Source organism: Hirundo rustica, chromosome 3 (genome assembly GCF_015227805.2).
Source record: "Hirundo rustica isolate bHirRus1 chromosome 3, bHirRus1.pri.v3, whole genome shotgun sequence".
NCBI lineage: Eukaryota > Metazoa > Chordata > Aves > Passeriformes > Hirundinidae > Hirundo > Hirundo rustica.
The window spans coordinates 19902221-19924716 of NC_053452.1; the positions used below are offsets into that span (position 1 = coordinate 19902221).

A 22496-nucleotide genomic window follows, 5' to 3' on the forward strand; every position below is an offset into this window, starting at 1 on the left:
GAAACTTATCAACTTCTAGAAATCAACATTCAGTGAAATTGAAACAAAATATTAAGAAGTTGGAAAAAAAAAAAATAAAAATCAAGGTCAAATAATAGTATCTCAGATTATTTCCAAAGAATACTAAAGCTGAATTTCACCTAAGTATGCAATATCCACGCTGCCTAGAAGGCCAGGCTACATAGTTTTCAGATCCTTCTGGTCCATTACAATATGTTCATTCATTATGCATCAGCTACTATGTGGCTATTTAAAATGCCATTTCAGCAGAACAATCTCTAAATTCTGAGAAATTTTTCAGGGTGCTGGAAACAAGGGGGCTGTAAAAGCCAACACTCCTTGAAGCTCACTGTCATCTAAAAACAATTCCAGCCAACAAGCTGCATTTCCTACTGAGGATTTTAATTAGAGATTCTGTTATTTCACTAGATACCCTGATTTTATATATATATACACACACACAAATGTAGTGGGAAACATTACCTTACTAGTACATCATAACCATGACTCAATATATTCCGTTTATGTCAGTGTAAAATAAAGTCTCTAGAAATAAACACAAAATTGTGTTTCTTAAAATAAAATAAGATTTTAAACAAAAATAGGGTGAAGTATCAACAAGTTTGGAGCTGAAACAGTTTATTATAGCATTTAGATATTTTGCACATTAGCCAATTATTTTAAAATAAGAAAGTAACTTGTGCAAAACAAAATCCACCTTTTCAGGAATCTCAAAGTATTTCTAGCATTCAATTTTATATTGCAACAGAAGAGAGCTTGATTAACGCTTACTGTTCCATACTAGCATAGGTCTGTTTCTGACAAATTCCACCTGGCTTGTTACAGAAAGCCAAGGCAGTAAGAGCACAAGAGAGTTAACCTGACCTACTGCTTCTCAAAGCTATCATTTTCTGTGTTTACCCAAGGTAACTTTGCCAAAGCAAGATGACCCGATGGCCAGACACATCATCTTTAACAAAGTGCAGAAGAACCAATCCCACCAAGTAGGTACAACGTGTGGGTTTCACTACTTCACATATTCAGCATTCTTTAGCCACTTACTAGCCACTGAAGTAGTACTCTCGGGGATTATACACTGTAATCAAACTTACAACATCACCTATATTAACTGCTGCTACAGCTTGGTCTTAAAAATTCCCCCAAACCATTCCAGTCACCAATCCACACAGCCTTTCTCAATCAAACAACACTGAAGGCCTCTACAGTGCTTCATAGTAAGAGGGTAATTTCCACACATGAATTTCCCTACAAACACACCCTTGATGAAACAAACCTCTTAGTCCTGAATTTTCCCCATCTTGATTTATCACAAGGCAAATTCCTTGGTAGAGGCAGCCCATGGAAGCAAAGTCTACACATGCAGTTCTAGAAAAGGCAAATCATCACACTTTTCTCTCAGTATTGTCTATCCTCTCCTGGATATAAGTATCTTGCAGCCAACTATATTCATAACTCCTACTATTTCCAAGCATGTGCCATACACATGAGCATTTCTAACAGCTGTCATATTTTGCAAATATGCAAATATTTTTCAAAATAGCTAGCCAGACAGAGAGAATCTGAAGGGTCGAGAAGACAGTCTTCTAAATAGCTCTGATCTGCAACAGCTTTGCTCTTAATATATGCATAATGTAGTGGGAAACATTCCTTTACTGGTACACCATAAACATGACTCCTGATATACTCAGTTTATGTCAGCATAAAATAAAGTCTCTAGAAATAAACACATAAAATTAGATGTTTCTTAAAATACAATGCCAGGAAAGGAAAGGGGACAGAGATGTGAAATACTGTCCTGGATGTCCAGCTGCTGTCATGTTGCTGTCTGTCACTATTCCTTTGGACCTAGGAGCTTCTAGCAAGCCACCTCAAGCAAGATTTTTGCTGAAGTAACAATCAAACTAAACTGAAAGCGTCAAATTTTTTGAAAGCTCTTGGTAAAACTCGAAGTAGAAACCACCAGAAATGTTCAGATGAGTTTGTTCTCCATCACGTGTCAAGAGCATCCAGGCGGTACAGGTATGATGCAAACTGCACACAATTACAGTACCTGATCCCACAGTTAGGGGAAGAAGAAGGGGATTCCCTCCTCCTCCAGGTAAGCCTCACATCTGCTCAAAACCACTCCTTACTCCTGCCACATGTATCTATCACATCATACTACAATTCCTAAAGCACCTCTGCTCTACCAGAGCACTATCTAATTTTTCCTCTCAGACACGTGAAGAAGTGCTTTGGAAGGGGCAATTTATAAGACTGAATGTACGTACACATGATTTTATTCATAATTTCTTAACGGCAATTAAATTCATGCGTGATTGTGAATGCATGATAGAAGCTTTGCTATTAAAAAAATCCCACCAAAATGCAAAGCAACCAACCTTCCCCTCCTGAAAGAGCGGATAATATGCAGGACTAAGCTCAGAAAAACCAAAGCAACAATGATGGAGAGAGGAAAGAAGTAGTTAAAAAAGAAGTAGTTTTAAAATCAGATACCAAGATCAGTGCATGACAAACAAAGAAGACAATCAGGCAAAACTGTGACAAAATGTAGAATGTACCCATCTCCTGTGTCTGCTAATGCATACTTTCCAAAAGTGCAAGAACACAATCAAACACGTGCATGCGCATCCTTCTCTTTAGATTATTTACATAAGATGTAAAAATGCCAGACATCATCTTTTAGAATAGCTTGAATCTATCAGTTGTAAGATACAACAATTTGAATGAAGCTGGCCTGAGTCAAGCATACACAAAGATTTCATTAACTGACACTGCAACTCTGAAAAGCATTTTACAAAACTTCTTTAAAAACTCCAAACCATACAGCACCAAGAAAGATACTAAACAAAATAACTCCCTAGTTTTATTTTTGCATCTCTTCCCTTTTCTTCCCAGTTGTAATACTGTGTATCTCACAAAGACAACTTCAATGGTAACAATGGGAAACATTTGCACTACAAGGTGAAATAAAATCCCTCAATGCCAATAGACAAATAGTGTTCTCCTTCTAAAAGCAGACATGTACACAGGTGACAGGTTAATTTATGCTGAGCACTGAGTAAATCTTAATCTGTGCTGGTTACTATGGGATCTAAGCCCCACAAAAGTTTTGATCTTAATCTGTGCTGGTTACTATGGGATCTAAGCCCCACAGAAGTTTTGCTGATTTGTTTTGTTTGGGGTTTTGTTGTTTGTCTTTTAAGTGCTCAACATATGCGGATCTATGTGAGACATACAGAAATAAGTTTGCCAACTTTGAGACAATTGTTTTTCTCATCTCAAGTTACACAGGATGCAATGTTTACAGCTCCATACTTGAAGCAGTCTCGGAAAGAAAACATCCCACGATCTATCAGCGCAGAATGAGACACAGATAATACGCGTTTCAGAAGTTCATCCTAAAGGATCTTTCGAATAATTCTGATTTTCATACGGGTATATCAGCCTGTATTAATCCTGTGCATGATATAGTCTGCTCATTCCATTTCTTTTTTTAAAACGTTGCAGTAACGTCATGTGGAAGGGTGGACCTCATTATCACACGGAATTACAGACCCTTTTTATTTGATGGATTACAAAAAAAAAACTTAAAAAATGTGCTGGACCACCCCCAAGATGACAGCCAAAGCATTTCAGAAAAACAGGTACCTCCAGAACATGAAATCAGGTCTTGTAACCTGAACCCAGCTAACACGTTTCCTCCTCTCCCTGGGCCTGAAGCCCTCAGCCTGGCCAGGAGTGCAGGTGCAGCAGAACAGGACCTTCCTGCCTTTGTTCCATTTCACTCAGAATTGGCACAGTTATTTCAACCTGGCACTTTCCTTCCTGACTCATCCCAAACACACAAACAAGATTTTCCAGGGCTAATTCAGGACAACCAGCCCGTATCATCTCCATTAATTGCTAGGACAAAACGGAACCCTGCCTGTAGCCCCGTGAAAACTGAGACAAGCCAGCTAAAAGCCGCTGCAGTAAACCACAGGTTGAACCCAACATGAGGGGTGGGGGGAAAAGGAAAATTTTTGTAAAATCCTCTTGTGTACTCATTTTTGTCATTTGGTACAATACTAGAAACTACCATCAGACCTATCAAGCAAAAGAGCAGAACGCTTCTTGTCAAAATAAAATGTCAAATGTCCCTCACCCATGAGACCTAACACAAAACTTCTTTTGAAGGAAAGCACTGATGGGAGAGTGAAGGAAGGAACGAGACTATTCCTGCAGCCTCCCTGGACACATCTAAACACAGCCCTTCACAGACATGAGTTCTTTCAACATTTCTTGCCAGCCATTGCTCTTTCCTCAGGATGTGAACAGTTTAACCTCACCAGTCTTTTTTAATTTATTTCATGAGATCTTCAAACCTGCCAGCACAGAGCTCCCAGTGAGCATTCCCATCTCTCCCAGGACCTCCTGCCAGCACTTGGAGGCACAGGCAGCTGCAGGGCACTACTGATTCCGAATGCCACAGCACCCACAGTTTGCTCAAAAGTCCCCTGTGAAACAAAAAGAAAACTAAATGCAAATGTTGGTTGCTAATTGAACCAACCAAACAAGAACAGGAACACACCCAGAAAGCGAAACTTCTGGCAAAGGAAACGGGCAGGAGTTTTTATTGCACTTATAAATGATGCAGCCAGGTCATTTTTCAATCAGCCTGATGAAAGGCAGAAGAAGGGAGACATGAAACAACTTACAGTTCAGGATCATGTCAAGCACATGGAGCTTCTCAAGCATTTGCAGGGCTCAAGAAGTGGAAAATGCTTTAATATCAGACTTCAAAACTGAGGGGAAAGGGCTGTTTCTACAGTCTAGAGACTTCAATCCTGAAACCTGAGGCTTGCCTCCAGACCAGGAAAACAGCAGCAGGAGGCAAGGTTTACTCACAAATGAGCGACCAGATTAGAGTGTGAAGCATGTCTGACACTCAGGATCAAACAACTACTCTTCTGGGCCAACTGAGGTTTTCCTACAGAAGGAAAGGATACAGCAGCTAATTGGCACCAGGCTCTGAATTGCAACTCATTCTTCCTCTCAAAGTTTATGAAATGGCCATTTTTTCCTTATCCACTGCACACCTACAACAACTCTGGATGAGTCCCCGTGTGGCACGACAGCTACTGAAGCTGATCCAACACTGCTCCATGCCCACACACATCCCTACAGCCCCACTACTGCTGGGGCAGCAGGACAGCCAGCCAGCACAGGCTGCAGAGCCAGACAAACCCTTGCAACTCTGCTGCCAGGGTCACCTCCAGCTCCCTGAGCACAGGCACCCCCTGACACCTCCCCAGCAGCAGCACAGGCACAAGGACAAAAGGCAACACCCAGCAGAGAGAAGACGGGATCACATCAGCTCTATGTTAAACTCTTGTGGAACTGCGCCATCAGGACAGGAACAACATGGAAAAGAAAATTGATCACACTACTTTTCTTGATAATCCAAAGGCAAATTGACACCAGTAGTGAAACTTTAGCTAGGAGATACTTATTCCCATTCCACAACAAGATAAAGACACACAAGGACTCAGAAAAGAACCAAAACCAACAAAACAACAAAAATTCCCAAACCAACAACAACAACAACAAAAATCCCACAAACAAGTAAACAGGCTTGCTTACTCATGTTGTTTACCCTCAGAAGAGCACACAATGTGAGCTTAAGAAGCTCCCCTTTAGAGATGACATGAGTGGGCAAAGCACCCCAACACTTTGCTACACAAAACAGAAAGTTCCTCCTCCAGCATGCTGTACAGTATTTCTAAAGTCTTTATATCCCCAGCACTGGATTCATCCGTGGATCCAATGATGAATTAATCAAGACAGATCACCATCTCGTTTTGAAGACTATTTTACCTCAAGGTCTTATTAACCAGCTTCTAAAAAGTGATGAGATGACCAATTAAAATATCCAACCTGATAGCAGTACGTACTAATTGATGTACACATGTCCTAGAAAAGAAACTGTCTTGGGGAATGCAGGACTCTAATGTCTGAGGATCACATCAAGCTCTGTTTCAAATGCTGTTACCCAATGTTCAGCATGATTTTCCCATATTCTCTTGACATGCTCCTTTTAGGCATCTTGGAAGTCTAATCTAAAGAGTATGGAGACTCATCTCAACAATCTCCTTCATACAATACAGTACATACAAAATAAATGTAACTAGAAGTAATTATCAAAATTAACTTGTTGCCTAGACACAGGAGAGGAACAGAAAGCATGGATCTACAGCAGTTTAACAAGGCCTATCTCAAGCCCTTCCACAGAGCCTTCAAGGGAGGGACAGGGAATCCTTCCTGACTGGAAGAGCACTCTCATGGCCTCCTGCACTAGAGCGTACCAGTTTAGTTTTTCCACCTTCAAGACTTGATAATATGTGCTGGTCCGTCACTCCACAGCCAAGGACTTCTGGCATCAGTAACAAGCCTTGCCTCAGAAGACTGAGCTGCAGAGGGCCTGATGGACTTGATCTATCAATGACAAGTGGTCCTCATATTTAAGCCAGAATTTCATCAGACTCAGCATTCTCCAGACTTTTTTTTTTCATAAGCATAAGGTTCATTCATAAACATAAGGTTGACTCTGAGGAGTAACAGATACTTTCACACAGGAAAACCAGAACACCTTTCTGAGAGGAGGAAGCACCTTAGCTGGCATGGGCATTTCTACCAACAAGCCTGCACTCAAGCAGCACTCAGTTACAAGACGTTTGTCTCCTGAGGACAGGCTAGCAGAGCATGACCTGATGGTGGGAGATGCAGATAAAGTTATAAGGACACCACTAAACTTAATTCATGCTTTCAGAAGACCAGCTATACTTTACGAGATTATGTAAGCAGAGCAAGATTATGAAAATGTATCCAAGTCAACTGGCTGGGACATGGTGAACTCAAACAAGACAGCGAAATGAAGAGAGTCTTCTGCTGAGTGCTCTCTACCTTGTTTTTCACGTAAGTGTTAATTAACAGATCAAATAAAATGTCCTCAGTTGAGCTGTAGCAATTATTTACCTTTATCTGGATAATGCTATACCACATTTCAACTTAGCAAATATATTCCCAGGCTTACACAGATCTATGGTTAATTTCAAGCTGTCCAAACAGCGTCTGGCCCTTGGACCAGCTCCTATCTCATGATCAAAGAGCGCGTTTTTCACAGAGCTCAGACTACAATATCCACAGAGCCCCTTGTTCCTAAACTCGTGCAACCACCCTGTTTTAACCTTTGGGCTTCAATTATTCATGATCACAAACTACTGCAATGTAGCACTCCAGAAATACATGCAACTAGGAAGCTAAATTGATACATGGAAAAAAGCAAACAGCAGCAATATTCCTCAAAGATTTTGCAAAGTATGTAATATCGCTAGAAAAAAAAGAGCACATTTCTTTAGCTGTTTTAAACTGTAAGGTACAGTGATACAATAGATAATGAATGCTGACAACCACACATATACAGCAGACAGACGTCAATGTGCTGAATTCAAACCATGGACAGAAATCACACGAGTGAAACTGAGATGTAAAAACCAAGCACAAGAAAAAGAACGAATGAAACAAATTTAATATACCACATAACATAATTTGGCAAAGGAAGTAGCAGAAAAATCACAGGATGCAACGAAAATATTAAAACTAGCAGATACGGCCTTTACCCACACCATTAAAATAACAAGTTAGGAAAATGTGGAAGAAATAATGTACACATATATAGAGGTAAATCTTAATAAAACAAGCCAGATAATCTGTGATTAGAAGTTTGAACAACTCTAGTATATATTCAAAATGAATACAGTCATTAAAATAAGCAGACAATCCAACAGTAAGAAAAAAGTTGTATGATCCCCCTCTAGAGTCCTTGACAATCTGTGAGTGAGGAATCCCAGACCCCCAGCTTTGGGCTTTACACAGCAGCCAAGACCGCAGGCTGTGAAAATTCGGCATTTCAGACCTCTTAATCTAGATGGTGAGACACATCAAATAACCAGTAGCAGCAACAGCAGCCTCCAGCCCACCACGAGCAGGGGTAACTCTTGATTCTGTCTCAAGTTGGACATCAAAAAGGTTTGTATAATACTAGAGCGGCATGCCTGGAAATCTCCAGCTGAAGTGCCTTGCCGAATCAGATACTGTTTCACATTAAAACAGGAATTAATTTGATTCAGTCTCAAAGAAGGGAAAGTCATAAAAGCAGAGAAAGTCATGAGGACCTGAGGGCAATGTCGCAGGTTATAGGGATTATACCAACCTCCCTACTGGAAACTGGGAATTTGTCCCCAAACCTTAAAGGAATGTCATCCTTAAGCAGATTTCAAATGGGCACAACTGAATTTTTCCAAGTCTTAGGATGAGCTGCCAGCAATGTTTTGTTCTCTCTTCCACCACCAATCTGCCAAGGGTCCATCTCCCACCCACAGAGCTAAAATGCTCCTTGCCTCTTAAAAGGTGAGGAAAGCAACAGCATGGTAGAAGAGTTGATCACATATCCCTTTATGCAGCATTGCAATCCCTTGCAATTATCACAGGCTCGCTGGGAACTCTATTTTTTTTCCTTAATTTACCAAACTAACTAGAATGCTCTCAACCACTGTTGATGACAACTATTGTGTTAAATATTTCTTTTCACTGAACAGTTAAAGAATCTATTAATTTTCTACTGCCTTCCTATGATCCAAGTGGTGACCTGAAATGAGGCATAGTTTTGGAGAAAGGGTAGGAAGCCATCTGGAGGGTACACTTAACCCCAACATGTAACTGTTCTACCAATCAATAAACTTGACAGTCTGCTTTCTTCTTTTCCACTCCGAGTTTTTCACTCGCCGAGTATAATCTTCAATTAAATCAAGACAATATTAGGAAAATGGCTGATGCACCATTAACACTTCACTTGATCGTAACTCCAATCTAATACTCAGGTGCTGTATTTAATTCAGCTTCTTCAAGTTAGAAATTATTTTGTGAAGGTAATGAAAACAAACAGATGGATAGATGAGTCCACTTTGTCTCTTCTACACCACTCCAGAAGGCTTGACACTTCTCACTTGAAAATAATTCTATCGAAACGTAACGTTACACACCACTAGGAAATTAATTTAATGAGTAATGGGAAAAAAGCTTGTACACAATACCAAAATACAAAGTTTCACAAAAGATCATACAAAAAACTAACAATAACAACAGCAGCAGTAATAATAATACATTATCTTGTAGTATTTACAAAACATCAAACTTAACTTTTATATGAGCAATGTACTTCTGCAATCACTGGGTAAGCAAGAATAGCTTTCTTAAAAAGGACCTATGAACGCAATTTTATCAGTCTACTTTGCACAGGCTGTGGGATTAGATTTCCCTTAGCTTGCCTAAAAACACTACTGGAGGCATACATTCTCTGATAATAATTATGTCTTCCACTGACTAATTCCAGCATCTATATTAGCTCAACCCTCATTGCTCATACCAGGTTTGAGGATAAGATTTCACTGGACTCTGCAGTAGATGGAGCAAGAGTTACACTGTGAAGAGCTTTCATAAATTTTCTTTGTTCATGTGCACCTTATGTCCATCACTGAAAGAAATAAGTCTAAAAAGCAGCCACTCTTTTTCATTTAATATCAAATTAAAAAAACAAATTTAATATTATACATAGGTATTTCTGCTAAAGACTACTCAAATCGGTATTATTAATATTTTCTGTATTCATTTCATTGTATCGAATGATTAAAAATGCTATTCCTTTGGGAGTCTGATCTTGAGGAAAAGGTCTTATCTTGAGGAAAAAAATACCATTTTAGTCCTCCAACAAGTAAAAACATATTCTTTGATTTTTTTTTTTTTTTTTTTTTTTTTTTTTTTTTTTTTTTTTTTTTTTTTTTTTTTTTTTTTTGTAACCACCAGTAGACTGTCCTTACTATAATGGCAGGGGGAAGAAAATCAGATTACTGTTGGAAAAAAATTACTAAATAAAACCCCAAATGCTTTAAAGAATTATATTACCTCGAATCAATAATATTATCTGGAATGAGATATGAGTAAATACATTACACATGTAATCCATTTGTGGAAAACAACCATATCCTCTCTAAGAGATCAATGTAGCATTTCACAGACTAAGGTAATTTCCATGGCAAAAACAAGACTCCTCTTAACACATAAGATTCTTTGAATTTCTGAGCTATGTCTCTACTTATTTTAAGTGAAGACAAACATCTAAGTAGAAAGATACTTACATATGACTGAAGCCAAGCATGCACTCGCAAAAGGAATTTCAGATATTTACTGTTTAAGCACAAGTAATTTACACTGCTACACAGCCTGCAGTACACCCTACCCTCCTCCCTCCCCTTCTCCAGCTCTCCTTCTCTCACCCATTAAATTCCTCATGTATCTGAGTGTATGGGAAAGATCTCTAAGAGAACATGATAAAATTGTATGTCCTGTCCAAGTAATCAGTGTGAAGCTTTGGCTACTCTCTGCTGTTATCTGAGAGAAGAAAGCCCAGTAACTTTTCCAGAGTGGAGGGAAGAAAAGGTAGAATGAGGAAAATATGGTCTAACTGATGAATATTTGAAGTAGTAATAATCATTTTTGCTAATATTTGAAAGAGCCCCCAACACAGAAACAGGTCTTCCCACCCCACCCACAGCAAAGAATTTTTTCACTCCCTTCAGCTTTACAATTCAGATTATTCCCACATTAAAATGCTCCTTGGGATTCATACATAAGGGTATTACTTGAAGGATAAACAGGAGCTGCAACTACATGGCTTTTATAAAGCTTTGTATTGGGTTTGCCTATGTCATTAAATGAGCAAAACTGGAAAAGGTCCCAGAAAGAGTGAGAAGCATAAGGAAGCTGGCAGCGAGTATGCCAAGCTCCAGCACAAAAACACATTAGTAAGCAAAATGGGGAGAAAACAAGGGGGCAGGGGGGCCAGAATGTGAGATTATAGCAAATTGCAGGGGTTTAATGACCAGAAAATTAATCAACAGAGTCAACTGGGATCTCAGAAAGATGGATATTGGATATGGAAGGATAAAGCTGATGTGATGGCAGGTTATGGACTAAGCACCAGGTTTAAAACTAAATTGGTCAAATTTTTGAGGGACTACATAAGAGAAGTTATATATATAACAACCTTAAGATTACAAATAAATGGCCTTTTCCCTTCTGAAAAAAAAAAAAAAAGAAAAAAAGGCTGCTTGAAGACAAGTAAAAGATGTCTTACTTTATTTTTCTATTACTTTCTTCTTGAGCATTGGGTTAAGATGAAAAAAGATAAGAACCAGCAGTTGGGAAGGGAGGAATCCAGGACGAAACCTTCCAGGAGGTCTTAAAATAGTACACTACCCCAGTGACTAAGGCTGAGCCTCTGCTTACAAGGAGGTGTGTGTTTTACTGCACCATGAGCGAGGTGTGGGCCCTCCTACAGAAGCATAGCAGAGGCACTACAGGTTTTACCACAGGTCTCACCTCAGGCAAGAGCCTCTCCAGCAAGCCCTGCTACTATCCAAATCTCATCTATTTTCTTCAACCACATCTGTCTAATGAAAGATATCACTTCTGTTTAACAGCCTTGCCTAATTCTGTGTCTGCTTGAGATTTTAGAAGTTATCATGCACTACTTTACTTTATAATACAGAAGCAATTAGATTTTGTCACCAGTAATATTATCATTATCTGCTTTTGCAAAAGACTGCCATGGGCTATCCAGTAGCTCTGTGTTCAGCAACATGAACACTGATGTACTACACAAGTGCTTTCATTAGAGGTGAAGTAAAGTTCTGTCTTATTATTCAAAATATCACAACCGTGTATGTTTAAAATACAGTTCTGCAACTCAGCTGGACGAAGCTCCTTATGTTTGATCACTTGAGATACATATTAAATTTTGACAGCATTCTCTGCTTTGATTAATATTCTGCTACTTTTGTGAATTCTACAGGTGTTTAAACAAAAACCAAGATAATTATTCTGCTTCTTCCCAGCACATCAGTAGGGTCACAGTGAACAAGGCAGAGGCTGGTCCGAAGTCACAAACCTGATTCATTGTGACCTCAATAAAATTCCATTCCATGTAACAACCCTTAGCTCAGAAATCATTATGGCTGTGAATACACATATCAGTGTGTCGATTCAATGCTCTTTTACATTGGGTATACATCTTCGCAATATAAACAATTACTCCGGCTAAAGCTTACTGTAACCTAAAGTCCTCCTCTTCAGGTACGGTCAGACTTTTGAAGAAGCCAAGTGTGAAGAAAAAGAACTCTTTTCTTCAACACAAATTGTGTTGCTGTATTTTATATTTAGGTCTCTGTAACAATCTTACACTTTTATAAAACACTGCTAACTGAAATAGTTTGCACACAAAGGGGCAGAAGTCATTAGTACTGAGCACTTAAATTTCGAACAGCCGTGAAGGGTTCTTTACAAAAGTCATCTGATTTGTAAGGTACATTCATGCCAACCCAACAAGGGGAGTGTAAAGCATTTCTCATTCCGGCATCACAGCCTATACTTAAGATGTCCCACAAGCATAGGAACACCAAGATAAAAAAAGGAAAATTACTTTTCCCTGAAACCATATACAACAAACAGCAGAACAGGAGAGCTTGAAAATCCACAAACACATTAATTCCAGCAAAAAAGCCTGCTTCCCACAAGGATTTAAGCCATGTGAAGTGACTGTTCATCAGCTGTCCTGATAAGATGGAGAATTTTAGAATAACATAATGATCTTTCACTCTACAGAGATGCCAAATAAACCCTTACTTTTGGGTTTCACATAAATACAGCTACTGATCAATCATTAGACACTAAGCTGTGGAAGTGTTCCATGAGCATGTCTGGTTCATTGCTTTTAAGGTTAATTGCAGCTGAATTTAACTGTGCAAGCACCCTACTACAACTGTCAACATATGTCTCCCAGCAGAAGTTGCTGTTTTCATTGTAAGCATACAAAAAGAAATCCCTGAAAAAAATGCATATGTTAAAAAAAAACAGAAACAAAACCCCTCAACAAACCAAATCCCACCACCAAAACCAACCAACGCAACTTTTTTTTCAACTGCCATCTCACATCAGAAAGAAGCAGGATTATGACAAGAACAGAGTGTAATTTCAAGTGCTCTTGCCTTCAACTATTTTCCCACAATAGCTACAGCCTGTTTGGTCACTACTTAGAAAATAAAAGTTGAAACAGTCACAAGGAAATGTACTTTAAAAACAAGGCCCATCTTATCATCTTGGAATTGGTTAAAGTTGGTTTTTAACCATAGTTTCACTAGGATGCTCACCAAAACAATCTAAGCTGAATCACCACATATAGCTATGAAGTCTCAAACTGACCTTGAGATCTCAACATGCCTTTGATTTTGCTATTTTACTAAGTTGTTCACAGAAAAACAAAGATGATTCATTCTTACGTGAAATACAACTGGCCCAATTTAAAGCTCTGTTTAGCATCGAGCACAGAGAACACACCAAAGAAAAGCTAATTGACAATGTGAAAGAAGTGGAGAAAGGCTAACAATGAATCAGGTTTGGTAGCTGATGTGGAGAAAGAGCTTCTTATTAAAACTCAGATTGAGTTGCATTATATTCATTACACTGAACAACTTGAATGCTTTGATGAAACTTTCCTCTTTTCATGGCTGTTTTCACAGTCAACTCCGAAAAACATTTCTTCCTAATTTACCACTATCTAGAGCAGAGTAGACTTTCAAGAATCAAAATCCAGAAAAAAAATTGTGAAATCCTAACAAATTTTTTTTGCCTATTCTGAAATTCCAGAAAGATTAAAAAAACACAACAAATCCAACCACAAAAAGCAAGCATTGTGTTTCCAACAACAACAACAACAAAAAAATAGATGGTGTCATGACCACAACATAAATAAGCTAAATTTGAAACTTGTCACTGTCTGCAGCAGCTCACAAGTAGTATGTTTAACCTGGAGGGCAGCACAGATTGTAAACATGTATTTTAAAATAAAGGACAAGCTGAAGTTACTAAAAGATAAAGTCTAAATAGAAGTGATGAAATGCTTTGTCTCTGATATTGCAACATACGTCAAGTTTGCTTTGACTCTCAAGTTGTGAGTAGGCCTATCTGTAAGAAACTTGTCTTAGGGCTTCAGTTGCACTATAGTTTTCTAGCTCCACATTAATTGCAAAATCACCTCCTTCTTACAGGATAGTTTCTTAATGAATCTATTCTATTGAAACGCTGTTTAAAGTTCTCTCAAGAAATCAGTAATATATTAAGGTCAGGTCTATCTAAATTCTGAGAACAAGAAGAAAAACTCCACAAGTACAACTACAAATCACTGATTGAGAATATAATTTTAGATAAATCACAGTATTCGCACTTAAAAGTTAAGTAACTACTTCTGTGTTTTAACTACTGATATCAATTAGAAGCTGGCAGAAGATTCCTCTGCTGAGCAACAGCAATTGTGATGGTAGAAACTTAACACATTTATAGTAGAAACATTAGTTTGCAAATGTAATCAGGTGTCATGGGGAAAAAAATAAAATTCCTGTCTTTACTGACAATTGAAACATTTAAAGTGCAGAGATTAAAAAAAAAAAAAAAAGTCTCTTAATATAAACAGTAAGCCCACAGGATCAGCAACATACAATAGTAAAGACCCCACTGGTCAGTTTTCCTAGAACATACTCTCCTTGTTCCAGTTCGGTGTTTAAGTCCATTGACCATGTAAGTACAGTTTTCAGAACATCAACCACAAACAATCCAACTTGATGTTTACCTATGAACCTCAAAACCCCATGAAGTATGAAAGGAAACAAGTGCTGCAAGCAAACTGCATTAACTCTTTCTGAACTTTAGCACTGTACATCACCTGTGATGCCTAAAAAGAACACAGAGCCATGAACATTTTCAGTGCATTGTCCCAAAGCACTGAAATACCAAAATATTCCTCTTTACATAAAGAAAATGAAACTAAATATGTGTATCACCTGTCCCATTATTCTCTCTGATCCACAGGGAAGGTTAACTTCAAAATGAACCTTGCTCTCTCCATGCATAGCGCCCTGGCTCAGCGTGTGTTTTCCCCCCACAACATAGGAGCTCACTCCAGATGTGAAATAAAACAACAACAAAAGTCTGAATAGAGGAAACACAAATCTTCAAAACAAGATTAGGAGCACATACCCTCTTCTTACTGTACTGTTCAAACAAACATAGAACCTAATGGTGTATTTATGATCAAGGAAAATAAACTTGCAAGGAAAAAACACAGGCATTCTTCACTTTGCTCAAGTCCATCTCCTGTGGATAAGAAAGATACAGCTGTACTCTTGAACCCATAAGGTTTGGAAATTAGGCCATTCTTCTGCTTAAGGCACTGAAGGAAAGAATTCTTGTCAGATACTTTCTCCCACGCCCCCTCTGTCCAAATCAAAACCATGTGTTCTTATTGTGCAAAAGCAAATCCAGAAGGGGGAGGGAAAAAACCAAAAAAAAAAAAAAAAAAAAAAACCAACCAAAAAAGAAGGAAATTAAACATGGCATAATCATTATCACCCCAACTTGGCCACTACATTCTATCTGCTTATCTCTTGCCCTCTTCACCTTCTTTCCTCTTTACAATGCAGCTGCCTCGTGGGCTCTCCTGTCAGAAAGGCATCCTTAACCACACCCACTTGAGCTGGCATCCTAGACGTCACCCTCCCATAGCTAACCCACAAACTGGTGTGCATCTGTCAAAGCTGTAATTATTTGTATGATAATGAATCACATGACCATAGGTCACTCATTTATCCTTCTTAAAACTTCCCCTGCCATGACATCTCAATCATTCTCATATAGCACTGGTTAGGTGAGACAAACCACAATTCCCACATTCCTCCTTGACTCTGGCCAGAGTTATCAGCCAGCACTCCTGCCTTGTTTGCTCCTTCTTCCACTGTAAACATGCCAGATCGCTCCAGCAGAATTAAACAACTTTGAGGTATTTGAAAACTACAAAACAAAATAACACCTTAAAACTTAGCTAGATAGGTGAGACCACAGCACAAGAACAGCAATACCTTCACAGATAAGAGTAATACCTTCAAAAGATGAAATTACACTTTTAGAAGAAAAAAACCCATGTATTCTTATGCCAGACTGAGAGGTCCTTACGTCAGAAAAAGCAAACTACTTTCAGCATTCCCATTAACTTTACTGAAAGTACTATACAGCAAGTAGTACAGAGTCAACTGTTGAATATGAGTTTTTTCTTACACAGAGCTCCCCAAAATCATCTAAGAGAATATATTAGCTATGTATTTCTTCTTTTTTGCCTTAATTCAGGAAAACCAGTCCTCAATTTAGTGACACAATACAAGGCAACACATTAGGAAAGGAAAAACAAACCCCCCTCTTTCCTCAATTAATACCAGTTCAATGGAAACAGAAGAGATATTCCAGTTCAAACCTTTTGATTCCTTTCTGTCTCTTCTTCCAGAAACAGCAGAGATGGGAAGCTCAGTTCAAGCAAACTAACCCCAAGTGCAATTGTTTGAAAGCAGTGATACACTACCTGTCACAGCCTACGAAAAATGCATCAAGAGGAGGCTGTAGTTACACATACAAAATCAAAACACTGGGAAATTATTATTTTGAATACTGCTCTTACCCCCCACTTGAAATCCAGTAATACACATGAAAATACAGTACTGCCTCCACCCACTAATTTCCCCAAGATTCCCAATAAACTGTTAGTAAGAATAAGTGTTTGATAATCATAATCTACTTTGCTTCCCTAAACACAGCTTTCATGAACGAGAAGTAACATTTCCAGTGAAAAGTATCTATGAACGTATGCTAGGGAAGCTAAACATAGCACTGGGAGATGTCAGGAACAGCAAAAAGGCAAAGAAAAGAAAAAGAGTGCGAAGCTCCACAGGACAGACCTATCAGTTACACACACACTGATGCTTCCCAGGCCCTGGCTCCCTCCACCTGTTGTCTGTCCCTTGCTGCCGGTTCCTGTTCTTTTCACTCCAGCTTTCTGATAAGACTTTATCAAGTGATATGCTGCCTGATCTTATCCCTTCTAAAATATTTTCAAAGGGCACTGTGGGACAAAAGGCACAAGGCGTTATGGAAACAAGCAAGTTTTTCACCCATCCCACCAGGAACTCCTGTAATTCCTCAAGGAATGTATATTCTTATAATAGGTCCTATAGCCAATATTATAATTTCTTTTTTCAAATGATAACACAAATGCTTGCACACTCACTGAGAAAAGCACACATTAAAATTTTATTTATTTTCAACTTCAAAGTACTGAGAGCAGGTGCCAAGAGACAGGGGGTGGCGCTGGCAGGGTAGGTCCCCATGATTTCGTGCAACAACCTCACCCCACGTGCAGAGCACAGCTGGACACACACATAGGGCTGTACTCAGAAGCAACAATCAGCTCTCCCCGGGATACAGAGCTCCAGTCTATCCCTTGGGAGTCACACAATGGAGCAACACTGCGCGATGGCCACGCGCACCAGACGGAAGAAAAGAGCCTCTCCTGAGGATCACCATCAGCTGCTCGGGAGAGCTTTGCTAATATACATACTGGAGAACTGGAAATATGCACTACAAAGATGGACTTCTTTACCAGACCAAAACCTGCTCCTTAATTCCTCACTTTTTCCAATTACATCTCCCTTTAGTCACAACTTCTCACCACCTCGGTCGCCCAGAGCTCACTAGCCCGACTTTGTCCGCCATGAGCCACCAGCATAAACAGCTCCCCAGCCCATTACTGTTTATTAGCTGAAGGAGGAACATTAAAAGTAATTTAAGAGTCTCACCTCACCCTCACAGAATCCATTTTAAATCAAGGAATGCTGCTGATCAGGAAGTCAGCAATGGACCACCTCCTCCTCCTCCATGCTACATTTGCCGCTCTAGCCAAAGGTCTGATGTAAGAGACACTGCGGGTAGCAAGGACCGCTCCGGAGGCTGCCCGGCAGGCAGAACTCAAGGTCTCTGCTCCAACCACAGCACTGGAGTAGCAACTCTGTGCAGACTGGGGAGCTTACAACTGCACAGATCTTCGGTGCTTATCTGGCTAGAAGATTATACTCATTAGTATAAGGTTTCAGACTTACATCAAAGTTTTCAGAAGCAAACGTGCAATTTTGAGTATTCTGATACCCTGCACAAACCTGGGTGTTTCAGATGCCCAATGCGCTCTCTGAAACTACAGTAATACAAAAATAACACTTACTATTCCTTAGGTGTCAAAATTGAGCAGTCACGGGTAGTGTAATATTTTCTAAATTAACAACCAACACTTTGAAGTTTTCATTCCATAAAAGATGATGACATTTGAAAATATTTCCATTTGCCTTGTGTAAATTTTGCAAGTCTTATGGACTTACTACCAGATATATACATAAATATGTCTTATCCTTTCCTGTCATCTATCTCTCATCTACATTCCTATACACATTTGAAATAGAGACTCGTGAGTAACACGTATCACACAAACCTGGACTTTATCATTTAATTAAATCGAGATTTTCATCCCAAGGACTTGCTTTTGTTCTTACAGCAACTCAGAACTTATCAGTCCATGAAGAGTAAGGACAGACCAAACGCTTCTATTTGCTTTAACCAGCAATAAGTCTGATATTGCTGTATCAATTAAACTTCCACGGAGTGACTGATACTAAAAGCTCATTACAATAATTCACCACACTAGGGTTCAACTTCTCTAGCTATATTACCACTTTCTGTTACCTTTGTCTTCCAAATCATCTTCTTACATGCATCTTTGGTTTCGTATCAGTCAGAAACCTATTCAGAAGGCACCTCTGCTTGGGCTCGTATGGTAACAAATCTTAGGAGCTCTTGCTACTATAGCCAGAACATGTATAGAATAGATTGATGCAATACAAACAAACACGTTCATCAACGCATTTCAGCCCACTGGGCCATCTTCTCCCGTTTCTTACCAATCACTTTCCACACAAATAGAAGGCGGGTATGACTGCATATGTGACATTTCCTACGACTCGACTCCTTTTTCCCCCTTCTGCCACCTTTCCAAAGACAATTAAGGATACACATTGCAAACAATACTGCTTTTCACACCGGTCCCCTCAGCCAAGAAGAAAATTTCACACCTCCCACATTACCACCTATGTAAATAACCACCACTGATGGACAGGACCAGACATGGTCCAGCATTCCTCAGGTACCCTGTCCATCATAGCCAAGACTCGTTATTGTCTATGGAAGACCATCGCAGCAAAGAACACCACCGTGCTCCCACTCCATCGAATCCCGGCGGACCAGAGGAGACCGCAAAAATATTTAAACAGAGCACAAAGGAAGATACAGTGAACTCGGGAAGAATCAAGGACGCGACCACAGCCTCTCTCGGAAGCAACACAAAGCAAAGCAGAGGAAGGACTACGACAACACCAGGGACCGTCTTGGAGGTGCAAACCGAACAAAGAGCAAGCACCGCGGAACCCCAAAAGGTGAGGCAAGGCCAAGTGCCAGGCGGTCAGACAGCCCACAAGTGGATATCCCGAGGCAGGCGCGGAGCTGCCGTGTGCGGGGGCCGCCCTAAGGCGGGGCACCCCGGCTGCCGCCCGCAGGGGCTACAGGCCTCTCTCCGGCGGGGGCCCGCAGCCAGCAGCCCGTGTGCGCCGACAGCCCAGGACATATAAGGGCACCCCGGCCCGGCCCGGCCCGACCCAACCCAACAGCGCTGGAAGGGGCTGCGGGAGGGCTCCCCGCGGGAGGCCCGGGGCGACGTGGAGCGCGGCGGGCCGGACCCGCCCCGGCAGCGCCGCATGGAGGAGCTTGGGGAGCGGGCAGGCGGCGGTGCCGGCACGGCCGCGGCCCGCCCGCCCCTGGGGCGCTCGGCCTGGGCGGCACGACGGGCCGGGCCGCCACTGGTTACCGGGGAGAGGCGGAGGGAGGCAGGGAAGGAGGGGGGTCCCGGCGCGGCACTCACGTTCTCCGCGTCCCGCTCATTGACGGTGGGCAACGGCGTGCGGGTGGACATCGTGCGGGCCGCGGCCGCGCCGCGCCCGGCGCTCCGAGGGGAGAGGCCGCTCCTAGGCCTCGGCGGAGCCCGCCGGCCGCCCCCGCCGGCAGCCGGGCGCACACGGCGGGACGCGGGGCCTCCTGCCCGCTACGCGCCCGGCGCCATCGCCTCGCCCGACCGCCCGGCCGCCCCTCCGCCCGCCTCGCCGCCGCCGGGCTCCGCGCAGCTCGGCCGCCGGCTCCTCCTCCTCCTCCCCCCGCCCTCCTGCCCGCTCAGGTGAGCGACCGGCAGCGCAGGGGGGCCGCGGCGCCTCCTCGCAGCATCCGGCGGCGGCACCAACTCCGCCTCGCTTCCCTCCCCGCTTCTGCCCTCCTCCTCCTCCGCCTCCTCCCCCTGCCCGCCCCCGCCCCGCCGGCCCCGCCGCAGGAAGCGCCGGGCGGTGCGGGCGGGCGCGGCAAACGCGGGCGGGCGGGCGCTGCTGTGGCGCCAGCGCCGCTGTGGCCGCGGCTCCGTCACGGGCCCAGCCTGGGCGGGGGCCGGGCGGGAGCGCGTCCTGGGCCCGGGGCTGAAGTGGGGTGGGAGCTGGTGGTCAACAAGAGGCAGGAGTGGTTTCTCCTCTCTGGTGACCAGTGACAGGACCCGAGAGAACGGCCTGGAGCTCAGTCAGGGGAGGTTTAGGTTGGATATCGGGGAACGGTTCGGCACTGGAGTGGGCTCCCTAGGGAAGTGGTCACAGCACCAGCCTGAGAGAGGTCAGAAAGCTTTAGGACAAGGCTTGTAGGCACATGATTCTTAGGACTGTCCCGTGCGGGGCCAGGAGTGGGACTCGGTGGTCTTTTTGGGTCCCTTCCAGCTCGGGATAGATAGCCTGTGCTTCTGTGGGAGGGGTGTGAGGCCTCGCCGAGGGGAGGCCGTGTGGCAGTGCCCCGCCGTCAGGGCCCGCCGTAGGAGAGGCCTCGGAGAAAGCCAGCGGGGCTGGGCGAGTCGGTGGCCTGGGGAGCCCCAAACCCCCTGCGTGTGGGCGGTGGGACAGAGCCCATGGGGTGCTGGGGCCGCTGATGTTGGCTAGCAGGTTGCCAGCAGCTGTGCCTCTTTGGCTCTCCGTTGTCTCTGGTAGCCAGGAGCCTGAGGAAGGGCGATGAGGCAGCCCATCTGCCTCTTGCCCAGCTTCAAGGCTGCAATTCATGGATTCTCTGGAGGTTTGTAAAACCCCCTGTCAGCATCAGAGCGTCTGTGTAAATCAAACCGTTTATTCGTGCACCTCAGCCAGCCCGCCAGCCTCCTTTACCCACTTGAAGCTGAAACGGGATCACCAAGACTGTGCAGCGCATCCCTCCGCTCATGTCCGACCAGCTCACAATCCTTGAACACTTAACCAGTGACCTCATGTGCTTAAAATTAGAACCATGCACACATTTTTGTCTTTGAGAAGTTACTAGTGTTTACACGACAGCAGCTTTTGCTGGAAAACTGCCAAAACCTTCACCAAATTCTAAAAATAATCTGCAAAAGATGCAAGAAGCCCCCCAACTTCCTCTGCACAGAAGCAAAACAGTGGGTCTGAATTTCCATTGCAATATTTTGACAGATTTGTGTAGCTGAGGCAATAAACATCTTCATTAATTCTGTAAACACAATCCTTGTTCCGGAAAACCTTCCTTAGGAAAACACTTGGGAGGGCACTTCATGGGTTTTGTATCTATCTTCAGGAAGCTCTTATGTGCTCATGAAAGAGCACTGACTGTTATACATTACTTATAAATAACACACATATATGCATCTGTATGTATAGGTAAACAAACTAGTAGTGTATGTTTAATTCTGGCTGTATTAATTCTGGTGTCATTCAAGAGGTGCCCCCAGCTCCTCAGCACTGGTCAGCCCACAGTGGAGTTTTCCACATATTTGAGAAAACAGCTGATGGAGGCACAGGCAGAGAACATCCCCATGTTGTAGGAGCAGTGTAACTGCACCTGGTGTTTGCACATTCAGCATCCTGTTGCTCTGAGCATGTACGATTTGTTGGTCTGGAAATGCCAGAGGTTCTCAGCTCATCCTCGGAGCAAAGCCTCCCAAACCCTGGCAAGGGCTTCTGTGAATTGGCTTCTGTGCATTCCTAGCTCTCCCCTCACACAGCTGAAACTACCGATCACAAAGGAAATTTTAGGGTCCTTCATTTTACTGGGAAAGAAATAATCCAAGATTGAGTTTATTCGAGGTAAGCAGCCATGGTCTTGCTGGCATGCCAAAACAAGTTTGTCGACAAACTGGATATTAACCCAGTTTAGTTGCTTAGCTCATCAAAATGCACTCATTTTTATCCCAAGTAACAACAAGACTAGAGCTCTGTGTGGGGCCTGACTCTGCAATCCTTACTTGCTCAAAACTCCCACTGCTGCAAACCCATCCTGGTACGGATTTGTGTATGCACCCGTGGTCAGAGAAGAAAGAA

At 42.3% G+C, this 22496-nt stretch overlaps 1 protein-coding gene across 4 annotated transcripts in view; it reads right to left on the reverse strand.

Annotated features, from left to right (window-relative positions):
* The window catches only part of MARK1 (microtubule affinity regulating kinase 1), a 56703-nt gene extending 36578 nt beyond the window's left edge, over positions 1–20125 (reverse strand). For all 4 annotated transcript variants that reach the window (XM_040057968.2, XM_040057966.2, XM_040057967.2 and 1 more), the window contains exon 1: positions 20012–20125. In XM_040057968.2, coding sequence (XP_039913902.1) covers positions 20012–20062 — 51 coding nt within the window. In that variant the 5' untranslated portion in view covers positions 20063–20125. The remainder of the gene's footprint in view (positions 1–20011) is intronic.
* Positions 20126–22496: the final 2371 nt, after the last annotated feature.